Source organism: Mercenaria mercenaria, chromosome 15 (genome assembly GCF_021730395.1).
Source record: "Mercenaria mercenaria strain notata chromosome 15, MADL_Memer_1, whole genome shotgun sequence".
Taxonomy (NCBI): Eukaryota; Metazoa; Mollusca; class Bivalvia; order Venerida; family Veneridae; genus Mercenaria; species Mercenaria mercenaria.
The window spans coordinates 4,441,967-4,463,197 of NC_069375.1; the positions used below are offsets into that span (position 1 = coordinate 4,441,967).

Consider the following 21,231-nt stretch of genomic DNA (forward strand, 5'->3'; position numbering starts at 1 on the left):
AGACTGCGTTTATATGATATAAAAGTGGATGCAGAAGTCCACTGGTCATCACCAGCCTTGAGTTTTATCACCGCTCCTCCAACTGTAAGTTACTCTAACATTTTGATAAGAGTCTTGCGTATGGGTACGCTAAAGAATCAGGGAAGCTTCGAGCAATATCTTGCACTCGAACCAACTACAATTACTAACAGTGTTCTGCATGGACGAGTCACTCATTTGGGTTACCGGTGGCGACTACCGATAAGCTTACAAAGACACGCACACCGGTGGACGAACATGTGGAAAGGACAAACATGCTTTTCAACGACGTTGATGATTGGTAAACATCGGATGGGTGAGAATGTACTTGGCTTTTAACTACTTTTATAACATAGTCATTCAAAAGATCTACAAAGTAAAATAATAACTAACTCGGTTTGATTGACAGCTAAAGCCATTTAACCAGAAAACGTAGCCTGGACTCAGTATAGGCAAATGATCGCCGTTTATAAATAAATGGCAACCCGAAAATTAAATAACTCCAAACAAAATCAACGTGTAATGTGCGGATCTCATAAGTCAGTGGCGAATATCTCAGAAACAAGCATCAGGCCCAATACATTTGTTTCACTATATTACAGGTCTTGTGTTTATTTATGATTATGAAAAGTTTCAACAATGTCTACATTGCAGAAAACTTTCTTTTCATGAAATTATTATCAAAATTTTGATTTTCCCATAGAAGGACGCCCATTATAAAAACTTGTGCTACATCCAGATTTTTCATATTAGTCTTGTGAAACATAAACCACACTACGCTATCATTTTTTATTTTGCCGATTTTTGACGTATTGTAAAGTTTTAGAAATTCTGGGTTTAATCAAATTCTATATTGTAGAAAAACGTATGATCCGAACGTGCAGAACTAACTTTAGCACAACTCCTCTTTTCAGAAATACTGACTGAGCTCCTTGGTACTAAAGGATTAGAAAATAAAACAAGACTTTAGATTCTAATGCATCATGTGAGGAAGCCATCCAGCTGGCTTACGTTACGGAAGATCGATGGTTCTACCCTAGTGCCCGCTCGTGATGAAATAGTGCACGAAAAGGGCACCTTGCGTCTTCCTTCACTATCAAAGCTTGAAAGTCACTGTATGACCTATAATTGTATCGGCGCTACGTTAAAGCATACAAATACTGTTGCATCTTAAATTGTAGTCTGCGGATCATGATAAATCCAACTTTATGTTGCTTTATTAACTAACATATTAACGACAAGCTTTTATCAACAATCTTTCTAAACATAAAGCATATTCAGTAAACATATGTCGTGTCGGTGCAATGATTTACAATTCATATCATGCACAAACTTAAACAAGTAGGATGATAATAAATTTCTATGAAAGCCTGTATGTAAATTTAACGTCACACATATAGTTTATCATAAGTATCATTTAAGCCGTGAGACAATCTCTCATTCTTAATTTAGACAGACATGACTACACAAGCAGAATGATTTGAAATGATAACGTCTGTCCCAGATACACTGAACGTGAATTTAAAACATGCCGGCTCTTATCACAGATATTGCCATTGATATGTTCACAAAGAATCCGACAAAAAACGCTATTGCACGTGAAGGCTGTGGTACTACGAACATATAGACGATGGTATGGAGCAGACGGAATCCTGCAAACAACCGGAAGTGCAAGGTGGCGCTTCCAACATCCGGGCCAGTCAGAACGTAGAAGAAGCCAATCAAAACAAAGGGTAATACGTTCTCAAGGTCGTTAAGATGGCACCTGAAATTGAAAAAGAATGTTTTTGATGGCTTGTAATCGTAAAGACCACATTTCACTATACTGATAAAGTTTAGGTAATACACCGAGATAAGAATTGAGATATATGACAAACGTAAAACCACAACTGTTTCTTACTTAAAACATTTCTGAAATAAATATTTCTGCTAACTTCACAGGGAAAATTAAATTAATCAGAGTTGTCAGATGGACGGCGCGTCTCGACTATTCAAAACCGATAAACCATATTGTGAAAAAAATGGGGTTGTGGGGACTGGTTACTGCGGGGGGTATGACGAAATGTACGAAACGATTTGAGCAATAAGATATAAGCGATTATGACTTAAAGAAAAATGAAAAAGGTATGGGGTTGCAGTGTGAGTTTGAATGGGGGAAGGGGTTTGTATAACGGATACTAAAAATCCATAAATCCATATGAGATTCAAATGCAAAAAAAAAAAATGTAAGATCAGAATAAAATGTTTCGTGAACACAAAGTACTCAACTTTATATACTGGTTCGGGTGTTCTCTTGGTGAATGAAATTCGATATTATAGTGAAACAAACAAATGCCCTCTGCTATAATGTTGAAAATATCCTTTAAGGTTCAAATCTGTACTATATCTCTTGGACTAAAAACAAACCTTCTGGCTCGTTCAATATCCGGGTCAGTTGTCAGGGTCTTTGGTCCTTTACTACCATAATCTTCCGGGGAGATGAACACCTGAAAACAAACAGAAACGATATGATTTTTTTTCACTGAGTAAAAACTTGATTCCAGTATAAAACCATCAGAAAGGTTCGTACTTCCAGTCATCTCGTGTCGACGAAACCCAATACAATATTAGGGTCTTTGTAATTGAATGATTTAAATACAAAATAATTCCGCCACCAATTTTATGAACTTTTTTTTATCACAACTTTCTCAACACAGATTAATAGTTAATTGTGATCAATAAAAGTAATGTTCACATCTTCTTACTAATAGCTTCAGATTCAAACAGAGAACAAACTTTCAACCTTTTTCGTTGTTATTTACAAATGCCTCGTACATTTTGTTTGAAAAGGTTTCCTCAGCAGACAACGAAGTTCGTCGCAGACGATTAGAAGCTTAGCACATTCTAACTGGGTTATTTTGGAACGAGCAATATGTGGTGGGTGTTGATCAAGTGAGAAATAATAATGAACAACACAATAAACTAAAAATAAAAATATATCAAAAGTATGAAAAGAAAAAGGGGTTCATCCCAATAAACTTAAACCATACTAAAGATGTTAAGCTGAGTCTATTTTCTGTTTCTAGTACTTATGACCTAGATATCGCCCCTAATTTCAACCCCAAACTTTATACTGATTAAAACTATCTGCACACCAAGTTTAGTGACAATAGACCTACCCAAACTAAAGACAGTGAGCAGACACCGTGTTTCTATTTTTAGAGACAGTGTATTTTACCTTGACCTATAATAACGGCCTCAGATGCAATTCCAATTATCATCTCCACCTAAGATACCTCCCACGAATGTTAGTATGTGCGTGTGCGCGCGGGGGTGGGGGTGGCAAGGGAAGGTCGTGACGGGATATGAAGACACATTATCAACAAACACAATGAATAAAATTGTTTTTTATGTATGTGTGGGGTGGGGAGGTGAGAGGGTGGGTTGGATCGGCGCGAGGGCTGGGTGATGTTGGCGAGGGTAGCTTACAGAATATTAAGAGACAATATAAAAAAAACAGAAGAAACTGAATGGAATCTGGTTTTGTGAGGATGACTGGAAGGAGACAGCTGACCGGACACACAATTGCAAGGTTGTGTACAATAATACAGTAACCCTCCACGGCAATATATGGGGTTAGTTTGATAAATGATTTATCATCCTGACCCCACATAATTCTGTTGAGAGTCACTTACAAACCAAATACAGCGAAATCATTAATATTCATATAATGGGGGACTAATTTTCGTGGATTTCGTAGTTGAGTCAATCCACGAATTTAATACCAACGAACAAGAAAAATTCCATTCATTTTATGTTAAAAAGTTGAAATCCACGAATTCATATCCCCACGAAATTGCTGTTTTGACCAAAACCACGAAATTAAATGATTTTACAGCAATTGATTTTGTTTTACAGACCACTGATTTCTAGCCTAACCCAACATAAAAATCTAGTGACCAGCCACAGAAATATAGGGTGTCACCATGTGATCACCTTTTAACCAATGGAAATGCTGGGATCTTGTGGGAGTTTGAGGCGGATGGGAAATATTTATCACGTGTACATTTATATAAAAAGTTAGTTTTTCGGAAATAACAACTTTACAATAGCAAACAACATCAATTTCTAATTTATTAAATTATTGTACACTAATCTTTAGCGAGTAAAAACGGAAATAATATACACTTATATATTACCTTTCTTGGTATGCGATATCTTGCTGTCCATACACTCATGATCATTGTTTTTAATAAAACTATTCCAGCATAAAACGCAAATTTTGCGAAAACTTCATTCTCAAAACTCAGCGTTGGTGCACCCATTTTTGATGTTCAGCTGTGTATATCCACCGTGTAACTGTAAACTGGTAGATGTACCTGATATTAAACTCAGAAAGATTAGTCCCCGATTTTAACACAGGCATAATCTAACGCAAATTCGCTATTCAAATAAAGCGACCGTCTCATTACTTGTAATATCATGATAGTTTCTAACATGATATTGCATGTATAAATGTTAAGCAAACTTTTGATGACGTCGCAGTTATTTAAAATTATAAATTAATAATAACTTTTGTTTAACTTTATGCTATTTGTTGCAATATATTCTCACTAGACACTATTTTTTATCATGAAAAAATATAAAAATATGGAAAGCTGTGTTAAGAATTAGTCATGAACCCACATTTTACCTTCATTCAGGGTTAATATCTAGCGCGGATATTGTGCTATTTTTTAACCTGTCAAATGTGCATACATTACACGCTCTGTGCATTCGATATCATAATATTCGGCCCAACTTCGGTGCTATCCGTATGTTTTACGGAAAGAAATTTTGTTAAGTGTCCAAAATTCTTTATTAGTATTGATGGTGAAACAAGTACTCGTCGTTCGTATCTGTGGCCCAGTGGTTACAGCACCCAGTGGTTACAGCACATGACTCAAATGCTGCAAATCGCTGGTTCGAGCCCATTAGGGAGAACATTTTTATTTTTCCTTTTGATTGTTTATATCATTAATATGACTCCGATGACAGCAGTACCGACACCGCTAGCGAAACTGAATAATGACTTTAGCTACTTGTAATTTATATGTATGAAATTTATAATGTAGTAACTTTTGATGACGTCGCAGTTATTTAAAATTATAAATTAATAATAACTTTTGTTTAACTTTATGCTATTTGTTGCAATATATTCTCACTAGACACTATTTTTTATCATGAGAAAATATAAAAATATGGAAAGCTGTGTTAAGAATTAGTCATGAACCCACATTTTACCTTCATTCAGGGTTAATATCTAGCGCGGATATATTACTTTCAAACTTCAGTTTATACCAAGACATACATAGCTTAAATACTCAAACCATTTTTTTCTTCAAATAATGCAAGCCGAAATGTCAAGTTAATATAATAAATAAAACCCACATGGCATTAATACTTCTCCATATTTTGACATGTGATTTATGTTTTGACGATAAAAAAATTGCACATTACTTTGGTCGCTTTAAGATTCATGATCATAAAATGGCACGTCCTACTTCTAGTCATTTCGTGATAACGTTTCAGCAAAAAAAAGGTAGATCTAGCCGATATTTCTTTAAATAAATGGCCGACATTGTTTAAATGAATATGAAAACAACTACATGTATAATTCTTATTTGACGGCCGTTCAAGTCGGGACAAATTACTATTTTTTTTTACAATTTTGCATTCAAAATATAGCTGCAAGAAAAGAAAAACTTGACAAAATGTTTATCTGTCATCAAGAAATAAATTTAAACATCATGACGAGTAGGTTGGTTCCTTATTCCTTTTCCAAAATCCCTATTCGTAGAACACTTGGTAAAAGCAATGAGAAAATAATCCTTAGTCGAGGTTGAAAACGTTCCACAACAGCAGATAATGAAGACGTTAGATCATAGCAAGAGTAAGTAACATCGAAAATCTGAATAAGGAAAGAGTTCCCTCCCTATTCCATTTTGAAATGTCGAATAAGGAATAGGACACAGAAAATAACAATACCTTAATTAAAATCTTTTCAAAGAGTGTCTATACATCATCGTCATAAAATGTTTTAAGGATGTGAGTGGTATTTTCCACGGATATGAGAGAGTATGGCTCAAAATAGAGGTTCGGAGACGACTGTGTACAAATCCTTACTCGCGGTTGAAACAAACGTTCAACAGCATAACATGAACACGTTAGATCTTAACACGAGTAGGCCTAAGTAAGATAAAAAAAAAACGAATAAGGAACTAGTTCCCTACTCCTTTTTCAAAAGTCAAAAGTCGGAATAGAACACAGAAAAAGAAAATACTTTAAACGCAATATTATCTTTTCAAAAAGTGTTTATTTATAAATTATCGTCATAAAATGTTTTAAGTATATTAATGGATTTTTTTTCACGGATATGAGAGTATGTGTATGTCCATAGCAAATAATATTATTCAAACGTACGGAATAAAATGAACGTCCGTCTGTTTGATAAAATGGATGAAGCGGTGTTAGCGTACATTTTCATGTAGAGTGTAGCAAAGAAGGCATATGTTGATACTGTAAAGAGTGATTTTTAACGAGTATTATTTTAACAAGAATGAAACAACACTCATTCAGGCACCGACGTATCGGAAACCAGGCCACACTCGAGTATCGGTCGTACTCCTTACATTTTGTCTTAGCTGATTGCTCAAAATGCTGTAACCCTAGTTGACTCGAGCCTCTGCTCATCACCTTGCAATTTCGAGTTCTGCTTCATTTCTCTAGACATACATAAAACAAGTATACTTTTCTGGCCGGTGGATGTATCGCAACAAGCTCCGAACCAGTGCCAGTTTTTTTTTGTAAAATATCAATATCACGTCTTCATAATCAGATGTTCGTTTGTCAGAAATGGTACCAATACAGGTCCGTCCTTGAGGACTGATATCAAGCAAAGTTTCAAACTCTCGATCAGCGTCTAGGGTCATATATGTCCATATATCTGATTTGTTCTATGCAGTTCAAGGTCACCTGTCATTTGGTTAGAACAGCTTGGTCAGAACTAAAACCTACCATATATAACAGATTTGGTGACTTAGCCGGACCCTCCTAAATGACTTGATAGACGTAATATTGACTTGTACACGGTACAGATATCAGTTACAACTTGTTGCGTTAAAACCTGCTTCATTATATAATTATCACTCTATATATTTCATTCAAATATTTCAAACACAAATACATTGGACGAATTCTAGGACATTTTTCTCACACAATTTGCTCAAACAGTCTTTGGTAAATTCACAATGGGATGCTTTACTTTTTACAGATATCCATATATAGCATAACTAAACTGGGTGTTTACACACAACATCCTTCACGGTGTTTTAAACCTAATTAATACCCTTGTTTGCTTATTTTATACTTCACAATGCCATGTATACATTTTATATAAACCTTTCACCCCAACTGTGAAGGAGTAGCTTTAACTTGTAATCCAAAGATAACAAGGAACACCCACCGTGTTCAACTGGTAACGCCAAGTAGCGGTTGGGACACCAAAATACGACGCTGATTTACTGTCATTTTCGTCACACACTTTATAACCAAATTAAAGAGTTGAAAGAAAAATGAGGAATGGCGTAACACTATCGAAAGGTTTTATTTCCGCAAACATTCAATTTGCTATATGTTGTATCTAAATGATTTGTGAATATGTGAGCTACCGGAGTGATGCTTTACAGTAACTGTTATTAGTATTTTAAACACTTTGGTTTGAGGCTGACCTTCAGTGTTACGTTCAAATTCGAGACAAGGGAGTTTTCTACAAAGTGTTTCTGTCAACGATCTATTGTACGTATATAGCAGTTGCAAAAATAAAACGAAACACAGAAGTAGTTAATAATGTTCCAACAACATCTACTGTGTCACACTATTTCCGCACGTGTTTACCCATGTATAATGTGCATAGTTTTTCTCCACATCTCGAAATAAAAATATAATAACGTGTGTTAAGGTTATCAAGATAAAGATATCAGCAACGCAACGAAAATAAAGCTTTGACGTCAATTGTCGATGTCTTTCCAACTCTTTGGCTTTGGGTCATTTTAACACCATTGTTATATGTAGGCCGAACCTTTTGGTTTTTAATCACATGTATTTCATTGTTGCTGACAGAACTTGTAGTGACATTGATATATTAACTCCAAGTCCACCTAGAAACCCTGGAGCCCTTGCTACTGAAATCCCATTCAAAAAAGCAAATGTGTATAGCAACCGGCATCCAGCAAAAATCCGAAAGTGCCAAGTGGCAGTAACAGCATTCGGTCCGATGAGAACATACAGTAATCCAATCAGAACGAAGGGAATGACGTTTTCAAGGTCGTTTCGATGGCACCTGAAATAAAAAGTGTTCCTTGTTACCCTGGTAATAAGTCTAGGTAATTTCTCAGAGCGTATCTGTAGAGAAATAAAATATTTTAAACATGAGCCTTTGAATGCTGATTTCTGCCGTGCCGGGACGGCCTGCTGAAGTGACAAAAAAAAAGGCGACAACACGACACGCCGTCGTGATAGCTTGGCAAATATGTCACGTGTCGTGTTGTCACGATGACCGCTCTACCCGACAGGAAACGTATTTGACAAGTGTTCTAGTTGTCGTACTTTTCTCTAGCTGTCGTACTTTTCCTCTGCTCCCGCTCTGCCAACACACCAACACGACCCGGCAGAAATCAGCTATCCTGCACACACCTGCGTCAGATACCACGTGCAGATATATGTATATAGAGTTCTATAAACAACTCATTAGCAGGAAACGAGCAGAGAATCTGCATTTGACAACTGAATGGTATTCTTTCTCAAAAGAAGAAACCGGACATTTCAGCGTACAGTAGATGTAATACACTGGTTGTAGTAATAAATGCAAATGTCTGGCCGTTAATTCCCATATAGGCTGCATGAGAGACTGTAATTTGTTGTTAGGCTGACGCATGATGCCATTCACAGGTGGCAGTAACGTACCTAGGATACAGTATGGATCCATGAGCCATATGCACTTAAATTTACTACAATTATAATGTTTTCTTAGGAAAAAAATGACAAAAAGCCATTTTGAAAAAAAATTTGCTCCTGTGACAATGAGCCATGAGAAAGGTGATCAAGAACAGTTTGACATGTGCATTGCTTCCAGGTCCGTATTTTTTTTTTTCAAAACAATATGTCCTTATCAATTGTTGGCCGCCTTTTCGGCAAAAGATTAATCTTTCAGAAAAACCTTACTTCAAAACCCAGTTCCAAACCGTTTACGCATCACAAGCGAGCAACGGCATACGAAACGATAGTGATTTCTCCACCCGAATAAATCCCACACATTTTTCGCATCGAAGTGTCCCCCCTAAAACATCAAGCTCACAGTGCGAGTTTAAAATAACGATATAACCGTTCATAACAGACTAAACACAAACTGACAAGACCGAAAACTAGGTTCAACCCTACTTTGTTACTTACAAATTCGCTATTTAACATTTTCACTTTCGGAAATTACCTTCGCCTGCCATGATTGCCGTTGACAAGACGGTGGTTGTAAAGAACGTTTTCATTGGCGGAGACAGTTTACGTATTTCAAACGTAGCGATAAAATCCAAAGAGTACCCGAATATAAACAAGTAGCGATGGCTCACGAGGATTATTTACCAAATTCAAATAAATAACAACTGGTAAGTAATTAAGTAGAATTGAACCTTATTTTTAGTCTTGTAAGCCTATATTTAGCCTATTCTGACTGCTTGCAGAGCTAATTTTAACTGACATGGTGTACTTGATTTGTTTTACGGGGGAGACTTCGGTGCGAAAAATGTGTGGGATTTATTCGGGTGGAGAAATCACTATCGTTTCGTATGCCGTTGCTCGCTTGTGATGCGTAAACGGTTTGGAACTTGGTTTTGAAGTAAGGTTTTTCTGAAAGATTAATCTTTTGCCGAAAAGGCGGCCAACCATTGATAAGGAAATATTGTTTTGAAAAAAAAAATACGGACCTGGAAGCAGTGCACGTGTCAAACTGTTCTTGGTCACCTTTCTCATGGCTCATTGTCACAGGAGCAAAATTTTTTTCAAAATGGCTTTTTGTCATTTTTTTCCTAAGAAAACATTATAATTGTAGTAAATTTAAGTGCATATGGCTCATGGATCCATACTGTATCCTAGGTACGTTACTGCCACCTGTGATGCCATTCAGAATAAAACGAAAGATATTTACTTTGATATATTCCGCCAAAATTATGGGAAAAAATAACGATGTTTTTTTCTAAAAGCTTTTAAAAGTTTCATATATACCTCCTGACTCTCTCAATGTCGGGGTCTCTGTGAACTGTATTTATAGATTTTGGTCCATTCTCGGTAAATAGTGAGTAATCCTCAGGGAGTGGGGGTGTCTGAAATTGTAAAGTAATTGTTTGTATGACAACACACAGTGACGGAAGTATTAACTTAATGTATAATTCGATTTTGAACTTATAGTATTGTACTCAAAATTTTTATTCTTAAAATAATGCCCACATATTATTGTATATTGTTTCCCATGGTAACTGTAAAAAGGAAACAGCACGAAGAGGTAACGTTACACTACGTGTTTTATCACGTTTGACGTCGCCGGAGTAAAATAATCCATTACATTGTGTAATAAAGTTTTGATATTGAATTGACTTTTTTATATTAGTTAAAAAAAAAGTAGTTTTTATGTTTCGGCAGGAAAAGCTAACATGTAATAAACAGAATATTACATTTGTGACTTTTCACATTGAATTTATTAACTCGTTGAATAGAATTGATAAAATTTTCGGCAGAGACTCGCATTCAACTCGTTTAATTATACACTCATGTAATATCCTCTATATAAAGATAAAAAAAATAATGCTGGAAGGAGCGCTATATGGTTCGTCACAGTTTTTGTATATGTGAAATTGGGAAAGATTCTATAGACAATGATTTCTGCCATTTCGTTCTGTTGTGTTAGCGCATATGAAGAGCGCCAGTATACCACATCGACAAATTAGCGTGCCAGTACGACAAATCGCCAAACTCAAAGTTATTTTTCTGGCGTGTATGTGAGTTTGGCGCGTGCCAGCACGCCAGACCGATAAATCAGCGCACAGTTGTTCTGGCCGTGGACCCAAAAAACGTCAACTGTGCATTTGGCGTATTTGTGTGGCTGAAGGGTGTCAACACGCCAGTACGTCAAATAAGCGCTGAAACAACATGTAAGGTATTTGTCTTATGTCGTTTTGATGTGTTACCGCTCTTCAAACGTGCCCTGACACGTCAGAATTAAATGGCAAAAATTAGCAACCGTAGTAGACTATTCATTATAAAATATTAGCAAACTCTTACCTTTCTCGGGAGGCGAAATCTTGCTGTCCAAACACTCATTAATATCGTCTTGAAAATCACAACAGCTGCGTAAAAAGCAAATGTCACAAATACTTCATTTTCCAAACTCAGTGTATTTGCAACCATTTTTGAAGATGATACTAACCTATATATTTAATTTCCACTGAAGTAAATCAAACGCAAACATTATTTAAGCCGGACACCGGCGCAGATAAGATTAAAGCAAGTCGCTCAGATATGTCAAACCTCCATTGTATGAACAGTGACACTTTGCTTCCCTTTATTTCTAAAGCTATATATAACTTGAACGCATACTTATATTGTCCTAGATACATAATTTCGTTGTAACTCCAGTTACACTACAGCAATGATGTTAAATGACGCGGTGGATATTCACCTTCATAAAATGCTTTAATTATCTAGTTAATTAGTTTGTAATTAGAATCATGGGAAACTTTCCCACTTCCCGTAAAAAACATCATTGATCAGATAAAGTCTGTGGAATCTGATTTAATATAAATGCTATTAAAATAAATGTATATTTAGATAAATCTATGTTTTGTTTGACAAGCGTTAATATGTTTGTTTCTTAAGAAAAGTATATTATAAAACCGGCAGCTCATCATTCATGGGTAATATGTGTGTCTGAAGTCGATGTTTAAAGTATGTATACATTTCTCAAGTCTGAGGGCTTCACAGCATGGTGAGGGGTTCTCCGTGGCGGAGTGGTTAAGGATGCTAACTTCAAATCACCTGCCCCTCACCAATGTGGGTTCGAGCCTCACTCGGGGCGTTGAATTCTTCATGCGAGGAACCATCCAGCTGGCTTACGGAAGGTCGGTGCTTCTACTCGGCAGGTTCCCGGTCGTGATGAAATAATGCACGGAGGGGCACCTGGGGACTTCCTCCAACATCAAAGCTGGAAAGTCCCCATATGACCTATGATTGTCACAGTGTCGGTTCGACGTTAAACCCAACTAAATAAATAAATTGAAGTATGTATACATGGTTTCACAGCATGGTATGGGCGCCTCCGTGGCAGAGTGGTTAAGGATGCTGACTTCAAATCACTTGACCTTCACCAATTTGGGCTCGAGCTTCACTCGGGGCGTTTAATTCTTCATGTGAGGAAGCCATCCAGCTGGTTTACGAAGGTCGGTGGTTTTACTCAGGTGCCCGCCAGTGATGAAATAATGCACGGAAACTGAAAAGTCGTCATATCACTTATAATTGAGTGGGTGCGAAGTTTAACCAAACAAAACCCAAAATCACGGCATGGTGAAAAACTTCCAAGGCTTTAGTATGTAAAACACCTGTCTTATTTTGGAGAGTATGAACTAGATCTATAGATTTTTTGTGACTAAAATGAACTGTTTTCAAAACTTAATAAAGTAATACCTAAAATGTTGTTTTGAGTACCGTTTGCATGTGACATCAAAATGATCTACCCGGGATCTGTTTTATTTCCTAAGATCGCGTCAAATTATAATACGCTCTACTGTATGAGGAAGGGAAGTAACTCTTAACATAGCAAGGTAAATGTTAAGAAATATTGGTTCCCCTTACGTCAGTGACAGTTTTCTTGACGGTCTGAATTACTCCCATTTGTTAGTAATACGCCATTTGCATGTCAAACACCGTTTCAAAAAGTTATTCTTAAAAACAGGCAGAACCTGTGCTGGTGGTCCAAAAACTGAAAAAGGCTAGAGAAACATTGAAGTGACCATCGGTGTAGCGGGATCACTGGCTGGACTGAAGTGATATCAAGGTACAGTTTTCAGGGACAGTAACTTGAGTAAGGTCATATCAATCAATGTCAATGATACACAACAGAATAAAAACACTGTGCACTCAACATGCTCAAGACTTCGGAAATCGCGAAGCTACCAGAATTTATCCGCTGATAATGACATTACTGTCTTCAACCATTGTACTTATCTTTAACTTGTCTTATATAATTTTATTCCAGGGAGTGTAAATGGAAGATGAAAAGACAAAAGTAGTTCATGGGACTGTAGCAATGGTAAGTACAGTCATTTTCAAAATTAATTTAGATCTAGTAAGGGCATAATCAGGGCATTGTACCAAAAACAGAATAAATGTGTGTATATCCCACTTCACTTAAACCCACTCAAATGGTTTTTGTATCTTATACATGTTATAGATATGATTTTTCGCTCGGAAGTGATGATAATTATTATGTTATTTAAGTGTTTTCATTCATGCGGTAATGATAGAGGATTAGCTTTACTAAAATCATACACAGCTATCATTACCAATGTAACTACAATCACACGACATCCATTACAAATGTAACTACAATCACACGACATCCATTACAAATGTAACTACAATCACACGACATCCATTACCAATGTAACTACAATCACACGACATCCATTACAAATGTAACTACAATCACACGCAACTACCATTATTGGTGTAGCTACAATAATGCAACATCCAAGACTAAGTGTAACTACAATCATATACAACTACCATTACCAGCGTAACTGCAATCACACAACATTCATTACCAGCATACATCCATTACCAGTGTAACTACAATCACACGACATCCATTACAAATGTAGCTACAATCACAGGACATCCATTACAAATGTAACTACAATCACACACAACTACCATTATTGTTGTAGCTACAATAATGCAACATCCAAGAATAAGTGTAACTACAATCATATACAACTACCATTACCAGCGTAACTGCAATCACACAACATCCATTACCAGCATTACTAAAATCATATACAACTAACATAACCAGCTTAACTACAATCTCACAACATTCATTACAAGTGTAACTACAATCACACATAACTACCATTACCAGCATAACTACAATCACACACAACATCGGTTACAAGTGTAACTACAATCACACATAACTACCATTACCAGATTACCAGCATAATTACAATCACACACAACATCCATTACAAGTGTAACTACAGTCACATACAAGATCCATAAGTGTAACTACGATCACACATAACTACAATCACACACAACTACCATAACCGGTGTTACTAAAATCATACACAGCTGTCATTACTACTGTAACTACAATCACACAACATCCATTACAAGTGTAACTACAATCACACACAGCATCCATTACAAGTGTACCTACAATCACACCCAACAACTGTTACCAGCATAACTACAATCACACAATATCCATGACAAGTGTAACTACAATCACAAACAACTACCATTTCCAGCATAACTACAATCCCATACAAATATCATAACCAGCATAACTACAATCACACAATACCCATGACAAGTGTAACTACAATCACACATTACTACCATTACCAGCATAACTACAATCACATGCAACAACCATTACCAGCATGTGTAACTACGTGGGCACACAAGTATCATTATCATGTCACTACAGTCGCATATGACTACTATGACCAGTGTAACTACAGTCACACAACATCCATTACAAGTGTAACTACATGGGCACACAAGTATCATTATCATAATATTACAATCGCACAGAACTACATTACCAGTGTTGCTACAATCGCATATGACTACTATGACCAGTGTAACTACAATCAAACAACATCCATTACAGGTATACCTACAACCACAGAACATCCATTACAAGTGTAACTACAATCGCACACAACTACCGTTATGGTGTAACTACAATCACACACAACTACCATTACCAGCATAACTACAATCTCATAACTTCCATTACTAGTGTATTTACAATCATACACAGTGCTCATTATCAGGGTAACTAGGTCATAGAATACAACATCCATTACCAATGTAAATGCAATCACACATGACACCCATTTTAATGTTACTACAATTACACACGATATCCATTAACAGTGTACAACCATCTGACAACACTAATTACTAGTGTAACTACAACTGCATACCATGACACCCAGTACCAGGGTAACTTCAATCACATGATATCATTTACAAGAGTAACTACAGTCACACAACTACCATAGCAAGGGTAACAAGAATCACGCACAACTCCCATTACCAGTGAAAAACAAAATCCATTACAAGTGTAACTACAGTTACATATCTACTTACTTGTGTAATTACAATCATGCAACATCCAAAACCAGGTTAACTGCAATCATAAATTACTACTTTTACCAAGGTAACTACAATTACATACAACTGCCATTACTAATGTACCTACAATTAAACACAACTACCATTACTAATGTAACTACAATCACACACAAACCATTACTAATGTAGCTACAATCACACACAACTACCATTACTAATGTAATTACAATCACACACAACTACCATTATTAATGCAATTACAATCACACACAACTACCATTATTAATGTAATTACAATCACACACAACTTCCATTACCTGCATAACTTAATCACACACAACATCCATTATCAATGTAACTATAATTATACACAACTACCATAACCATTACAATTATAATCACACACAACTATCATATGTATTGTAGCTAAAATCACACACAGCAGAAAAAAAAAAAAAAAAACAGCAAAAGATATTGACATTCAGCCATCAAGTTGATGACAGGAGGTGGATAGTCCTATCCGGGTGCCGATCTGTGCCTGAAATAATGCATGGAGTCTTTCTCTACCTGTTAAAATCTGAACAATTACCATGATTACCTTAATTGTATTGCTGTTACATGAAAAACAAAAGAAATTATAAACGTTACCTTAATTGTATTGGTTTTGTTTTGTTTTGGGTTTAACGCCGTTTTTCAACAGTATTTCAGTCATGTAACGGCGGGCAGTTAACCTGACCAGTGTTCCTGGATTCTGTACCAGTACAAACCTGTTCTCCGCAAGTAACAGCCAACTTCCCTACATGAATTTTCAGAGGTGGAGTACGAATGATTTCAGACAAAATGTCATTTATCAATCGGTGTTACATGAAAAACAACAAAAAATATAAACGTTATTATTATTTTGCATGGTCTCAAAGTAAAACGGCCATTTGTTTCAATATTACATACAAATTCCCACGTTTTGGCTGAATATTGAGAATTATTTTTTCTGATACACTTTTCTGTCGTTACGAAATTTTAAAATCGCTGATGGGAGTTTCATTAAACATGATAGAAAGACTAATATCAATGAGAGGAAGTTCAGGGTGCAAGAACCACAGCTGTCTTGATTGATTTTAGCTCATCTGATTTTTTGAGAGAAAAAAATAATGAGTTATTGTCATCACTTGATCGGCGTCGGCGTTGCCTGGTTAAGTTTTATGTTTAGGTAAGCTTTTCTCCTAAACTGACAAAGCTATTGCTTTAAAACTTGCAACACTTGTTCACCATCAATAGCTGACTCTGTACAGCAATAAACATAACTCCATCCTGCTTTTTGCAAGAATTATGGCCCATTTTGGACTTAGAAAATATCAGCTATTTCTTGGTTAAGTTCTGCGTTCAGGTCTACTTTTCTCTTAATGGTCAAAGCTATTGCTTTAAAACTTGGAGCAGTTATTCGCCTTTAAAAGCTGACTCTGCACAGCAAGTACCGTAGCTCTATGTTGCTTTTTTCCCCCTTTTGGACTTAGAAAATCAGATTTCTTGTTTAAGTTTTGTGTTAAGGTCAGCTTTTCTCTTAAACTATCAAAGCTATTGCTTTAAAACTAACCTGCAACATTTGTTTACCATCAAAAGCTGATCTGTACACCAAAAACATAACTCCATCCTGCTTTTTGCAAGAATTATGGCCCCTTTTGGACTTAGAAAATATAAGATTTCGTGGTTCAGTTTTGCGTTTAGGTCAACTTTTCTCCTTAACGGTCACAGCTATTGCTTTATAACTTGGAGCAGTTATTTGCCATTAAAAGCTAACTCTGCACAGCAAGTACTGTAACTCTACGTTGCTTTTTGGTATCATGGTCCCTTTTGGAATTAGATGAGCGTCTGCACCCGCAAGGCGGGTGCACTTGTTTAATTATATATCTTCCGTTTTTCTACTGAATCTTAATTTTAAAATCACTGAACAGGTTGTGGTAGGTGGCAATGAGAGGAAGTGTCGGTTCTATCTTGAATATTTTTTATTTATACTTTTTTGCACTTTTTGTTCTAAACTGCTAAAAGAATGAAATGCATTTCCTAATGATACATGACAGTGAGTGTAAGTGCAGAGCTTTTAGCAAAAGAGCCACAAATCTATCTAAATTTCTTTTTGAATGACCACTCTTATAACCCTTCAGAATGTGTATAATTATTGCAGGGTTTATCAACATGCTGATGATGGCGGGTGTGCAAACCTGTAACTTCAGCGTTCTTTATGGCTTTCCACTATAAAACACAGCGGCACATTTCTGGCTGTATCTCATGTCAATGATATATTCAAGATTTACTTTTAGTTCAGTCCTAAGGTTTTTTTTTTTCTTGTTTTTTTTTTTTGTCAAACAGAACATACGTCGTTGTTCACGTTTCTCCTATTCCACGCAATGCCACATAAATCATGGCTTTGCAAAATTCTTACCACGTCATATTTCTATTCTCCACTTTATTTACAGTACGGACCTTGCACAGTGAGGGATTTACAGGAGGGAGAGACTAAATTATGGTGTAGATGTGGACTGAGCAAGAACCAACCGTGGTGTGATGGTAATTGTCAATCATTTGAGTTAAATAATACATGTGTGGTTATTTCCCTTTACATATTGTTTAAGTTTAGTGAAATTGCCATAGAAATAACAACAATAATACCAACATTTTGATATAGCTGTTATGGCTTTTAGGATAAATGGTCAGTGTTGTGAACTTTTAAAATATCGATATACTCGATATAGTATATAACACTCATACTGCGTCAAAATGTCAACACAAAGTTTTGTTTACATTCGCAGGGTCTCATAAAGATACTGGTATCAAGCCGCTAAAATGGACAGTTGATAAAAACCAGTCATTATTTTTCATTTGCGCCTGCAAGCAGACAAGAAACCCGCCATATTGTGATGGTCACCATGTGCATGCGCCAGAGGAAGTGGAAAACCGGAAGAAGAATTGCACGCGCAAAAACAAACATGTGGAACAGTGTAAACTTTGTACTAACTGCGGATGGGTGCCCGATTTCTGACCAGAGTAAGAAAAGAGTGCGTATGCAGCAATGAAATCGGAGGTCCGTGCGGCAAAAGTTGACAAATACATATCACTTTAATATAGTTAATTGAAGGTTTTGTTTCGTTAAAGATTGCATGGACCTAATATATGGATGTGTGATTTTAATATTTTGAAGACACGTTCCGTGCTTATCAAGTACATGCTGTCAAAATCAGAAGCTAGGACTGTTGTACAAAAAGCGAGGCTTAATGTGTCTGTTCATGTCGCTTCTCTTGGCCAAACAACGAGTTTAAGCTTTAAATTGTATCATGGAACTGTCTTGGTGTTGTATTGAAGTAAATAAAGACTTATGTCTGACATATCCATACAAACACACAGAAATTTTTAACAATGAAAATAAAACTTAAGTCATCTGATAATTCAGGTGTCTTTATCAACGAATACCTCACTCGCGAGAGGAGTGCAATCTTCTTTGACGCTCGAAAACTCGTCAAAGCAAATTGTGTGAACAGTGCCTGGACATCTGATGGAACAATAATCATTAAAGACAACGACATGAGAACGTGTCGCATTGAATCTAACGACGCTCTAGTCAAATTCAAGAAATCTATAGGTATTCACAACTAACTGTGTGGTAAAGCCCGACGTCCTGTTTAAAATTGGTCAGCTTAGGCTCCAGATGCTCCATACTAGCCTAAGACTAGGTTGTAGTTCACTAAACTTTGATCTGCATCGGCGTTCACTAATTAACCCTCCTTTGTGTAGTTGTGGCTTAGTCGAAACAGTTAGTCATTTCTATTTATCCTGTCCCAACTCCACCCAGCAAAGACAAAATCTTTTGACAAACCTCCATTGTCCTGCTACAATTGACAACCTTCTATTCGGCAACGAGCATCTGTCTTTCGAACAAAATAAGCATGCCATATTCAAAGCTCAGCAATTCATAGCAGCGACAGATCGTTTTGATCCGAGTCACAACCATTAGGCAGTTGAAGAAATACTCAGTTTTTCCCTCTAATTTTTTGTTTTCTTAGTTTTACTTTTCTACATTGTTTTGATCATTCAACAGTGCATATCTTGTTGCAACTTGTCATAACAATAAAAATCTAATTGTATGTACACAAAATGCTTAGGAAAAGGATTCAGATAAGTTACCTTGTAACTTTCTTCTAATCCTTACTGTATTTGTTAAAGAGAATTTCTATAGTTTTTTTTCCTTTCATAGAATTTTTTTAAATTCACATATATGATAGGAAAATGTGTGCTGAAAACAATGAACAAATAAAAACAATAGGTCACCAGGCTTGTTTTTGTGAAAAATTGTTTTGAACACACCCACTGTTGCTGAAACTGCCAGCGGTTTTTCAACATTTTCATAATTTTCTGCTTTTTTATAAATACCAACCAAAATATACATCCAGGCAGCACAATACGGTTTTTTCTTTTTACAGATTTTATTATATACTTATTTGATATCATAGTCATATTTGTAATACTCTATCCTTACAATAATGGGTACAAATGAAAAAAAAATATCGTTTCATATTTACTTTTGTGAACTTTTTTCAATGAAAAATACCCATAGTGAAGAATTTTTTTTTTATTTTGAAAAAACTCTTTCATAGAATTTTTTCTTTTTCTTCTTGTGTATAGATAATTGTATTGTGAGCATAAAAATGGCTAAAAATGTATGGGTCACCAGGCTAAATTTTATGTTAAGACCGCTAGAATACAACACCTGTTCGGACGGAAATGGCGCGGACCTGGCCAAATTGATTGCATGTATGTCTGCTAAAAGTTAAAAAAAAGTTTTAAAAATTCTTAATTCTTTCTATAATTGAATACTTAATAATCTGAAAGGTGATATTGTCTTATCAGTACTAAGTCAATTATCTTACATTATATGAGCAACACTGTCTTTGTACTAAAATGCGATGTGAAAACACAACCACAAAAATAGCAAGATACCTGTCACGCATGATACTTGTCAATACAACATAAACCAGTATCAACATTTGATTACTGATATAACTTACCAAAATTGTTATTTCATTCAAAATTCCTCATATTTAAGATTGTCTGTAATATGTTTCAACAAATGTTGACTTCAGTTCAGTTTTCCATAGAAAGTGTCGGCTGCGCAGAAAGATGCGCATAAAAAACTATAGGAATTCCCTTTAATATGCTGTTTGTGTTACGTTTACTTGATTGAAATAAATACTGCTTGAACTTAACATGTATTTTAAAAACGGACGAGTGTTTTGTTTGAATTTGTATTCTTTATTAATTTTAAAGTTGATCTTTGCATTTAAGGGGTTTTTTTTAGCTCACCTGAGCACAAAGTGCTCAAGGTGAGCTTTTGTGATCGCCCTGTGTCCGTCGTCGTCCGTCCGTCCGCCCGTCGTCGTTGTCAACAATATGACTGTTAACACTCTAGAGGTCACAATTTTGGCCCAATCTTAATGAAACTTGGTCAGAATGTTACCCTCAATTAAATCTTGGACGAGTTCGATATTGGGTCATCTGGGGTCAAAAACTAGGTCACCAGGTCAAATCAAAGGAAAAGCTTGTTAACACTCTAGAGGTCACAATTTTTGCCCAATCTTCATGAAACTCTGTCAGAATGTTACCCTCAATAAAATCTTGGACGAGTTCGATATTGGGTCATCCGGGGTCAAAAACTAGGTCACCAGGTCAAATCAAAGGAAAAGCTTGTTAACACTAGAGGTCACAGTTTTGGCCCAATCTTAATGAAAATTGGTTATA

At 36.0% G+C, this 21,231-nt stretch overlaps 2 protein-coding genes across 2 annotated transcripts; both read right to left on the reverse strand.

Annotated features, from left to right (window-relative positions):
• Positions 1-1,207: 1,207 nt before the first annotated feature.
• Positions 1,208-4,403, reverse strand: LOC123542572 (microsomal glutathione S-transferase 1-like). The gene is made up of 3 exons (XM_045328522.2): positions 4,197-4,403; positions 2,425-2,504; positions 1,208-1,783 (listed from the first exon to the last, which is right to left on the reverse strand). Exons 1-3 carry the CDS (start codon positions 4,320-4,322, stop codon positions 1,540-1,542), a joined length of 450 nt encoding a protein of 149 aa, XP_045184457.2. The 5' UTR covers positions 4,323-4,403; the 3' UTR covers positions 1,208-1,539.
• A 3,220-nt stretch (positions 4,404-7,623) lies between these two features.
• On the reverse strand, positions 7,624-11,669 carry LOC123559587 (microsomal glutathione S-transferase 1-like). Its single transcript, XM_045351538.2, has 3 exons — positions 11,365-11,669; positions 10,312-10,409; positions 7,624-8,377 (listed from the first exon to the last, which is right to left on the reverse strand). The coding sequence occupies exons 1-3, from the start codon at positions 11,488-11,490 to the stop codon at positions 8,131-8,133; spliced, it is 471 nt and encodes a 156-aa protein (XP_045207473.2). The 5' UTR covers positions 11,491-11,669; the 3' UTR covers positions 7,624-8,130.
• Between the last annotated feature and the right edge of the window lie 9,562 nt (positions 11,670-21,231).

What these genes read in the sequence shown, in the direction of transcription:
- LOC123542572 (XM_045328522.2), bottom strand. Translation starts at nt 4,322, where the DNA reads ATGGGTGCACCAACGCTGAGTTTTGAGAATGAAGTTTTCGCAAAATTT. An exon ending in GATATCGCATACCAAGAAAG is followed by an intron (nt 2,505 to 4,196) that starts GTAATATATAAG and finishes GTTTGTTTTCAG; the next exon opens with GTGTTCATCTCCCCGGAAGA. An exon ending in GATATTGAACGAGCCAGAAG is followed by an intron (nt 1,784 to 2,424) that starts GTTTGTTTTTAG and finishes TTTCAATTTCAG; the next exon opens with GTGCCATCTTAACGACCTTG.
- LOC123559587 (XM_045351538.2), bottom strand. Translation starts at nt 11,490, where the DNA reads ATGGTTGCAAATACACTGAGTTTGGAAAATGAAGTATTTGTGACATTT. An exon ending in GATTTCGCCTCCCGAGAAAG is followed by an intron (nt 10,410 to 11,364) that starts GTAAGAGTTTGC and finishes TTACAATTTCAG; the next exon opens with ACACCCCCACTCCCTGAGGA. An exon ending in GACATTGAGAGAGTCAGGAG is followed by an intron (nt 8,378 to 10,311) that starts GTATATATGAAA and finishes TTTTTATTTCAG; the next exon opens with GTGCCATCGAAACGACCTTG.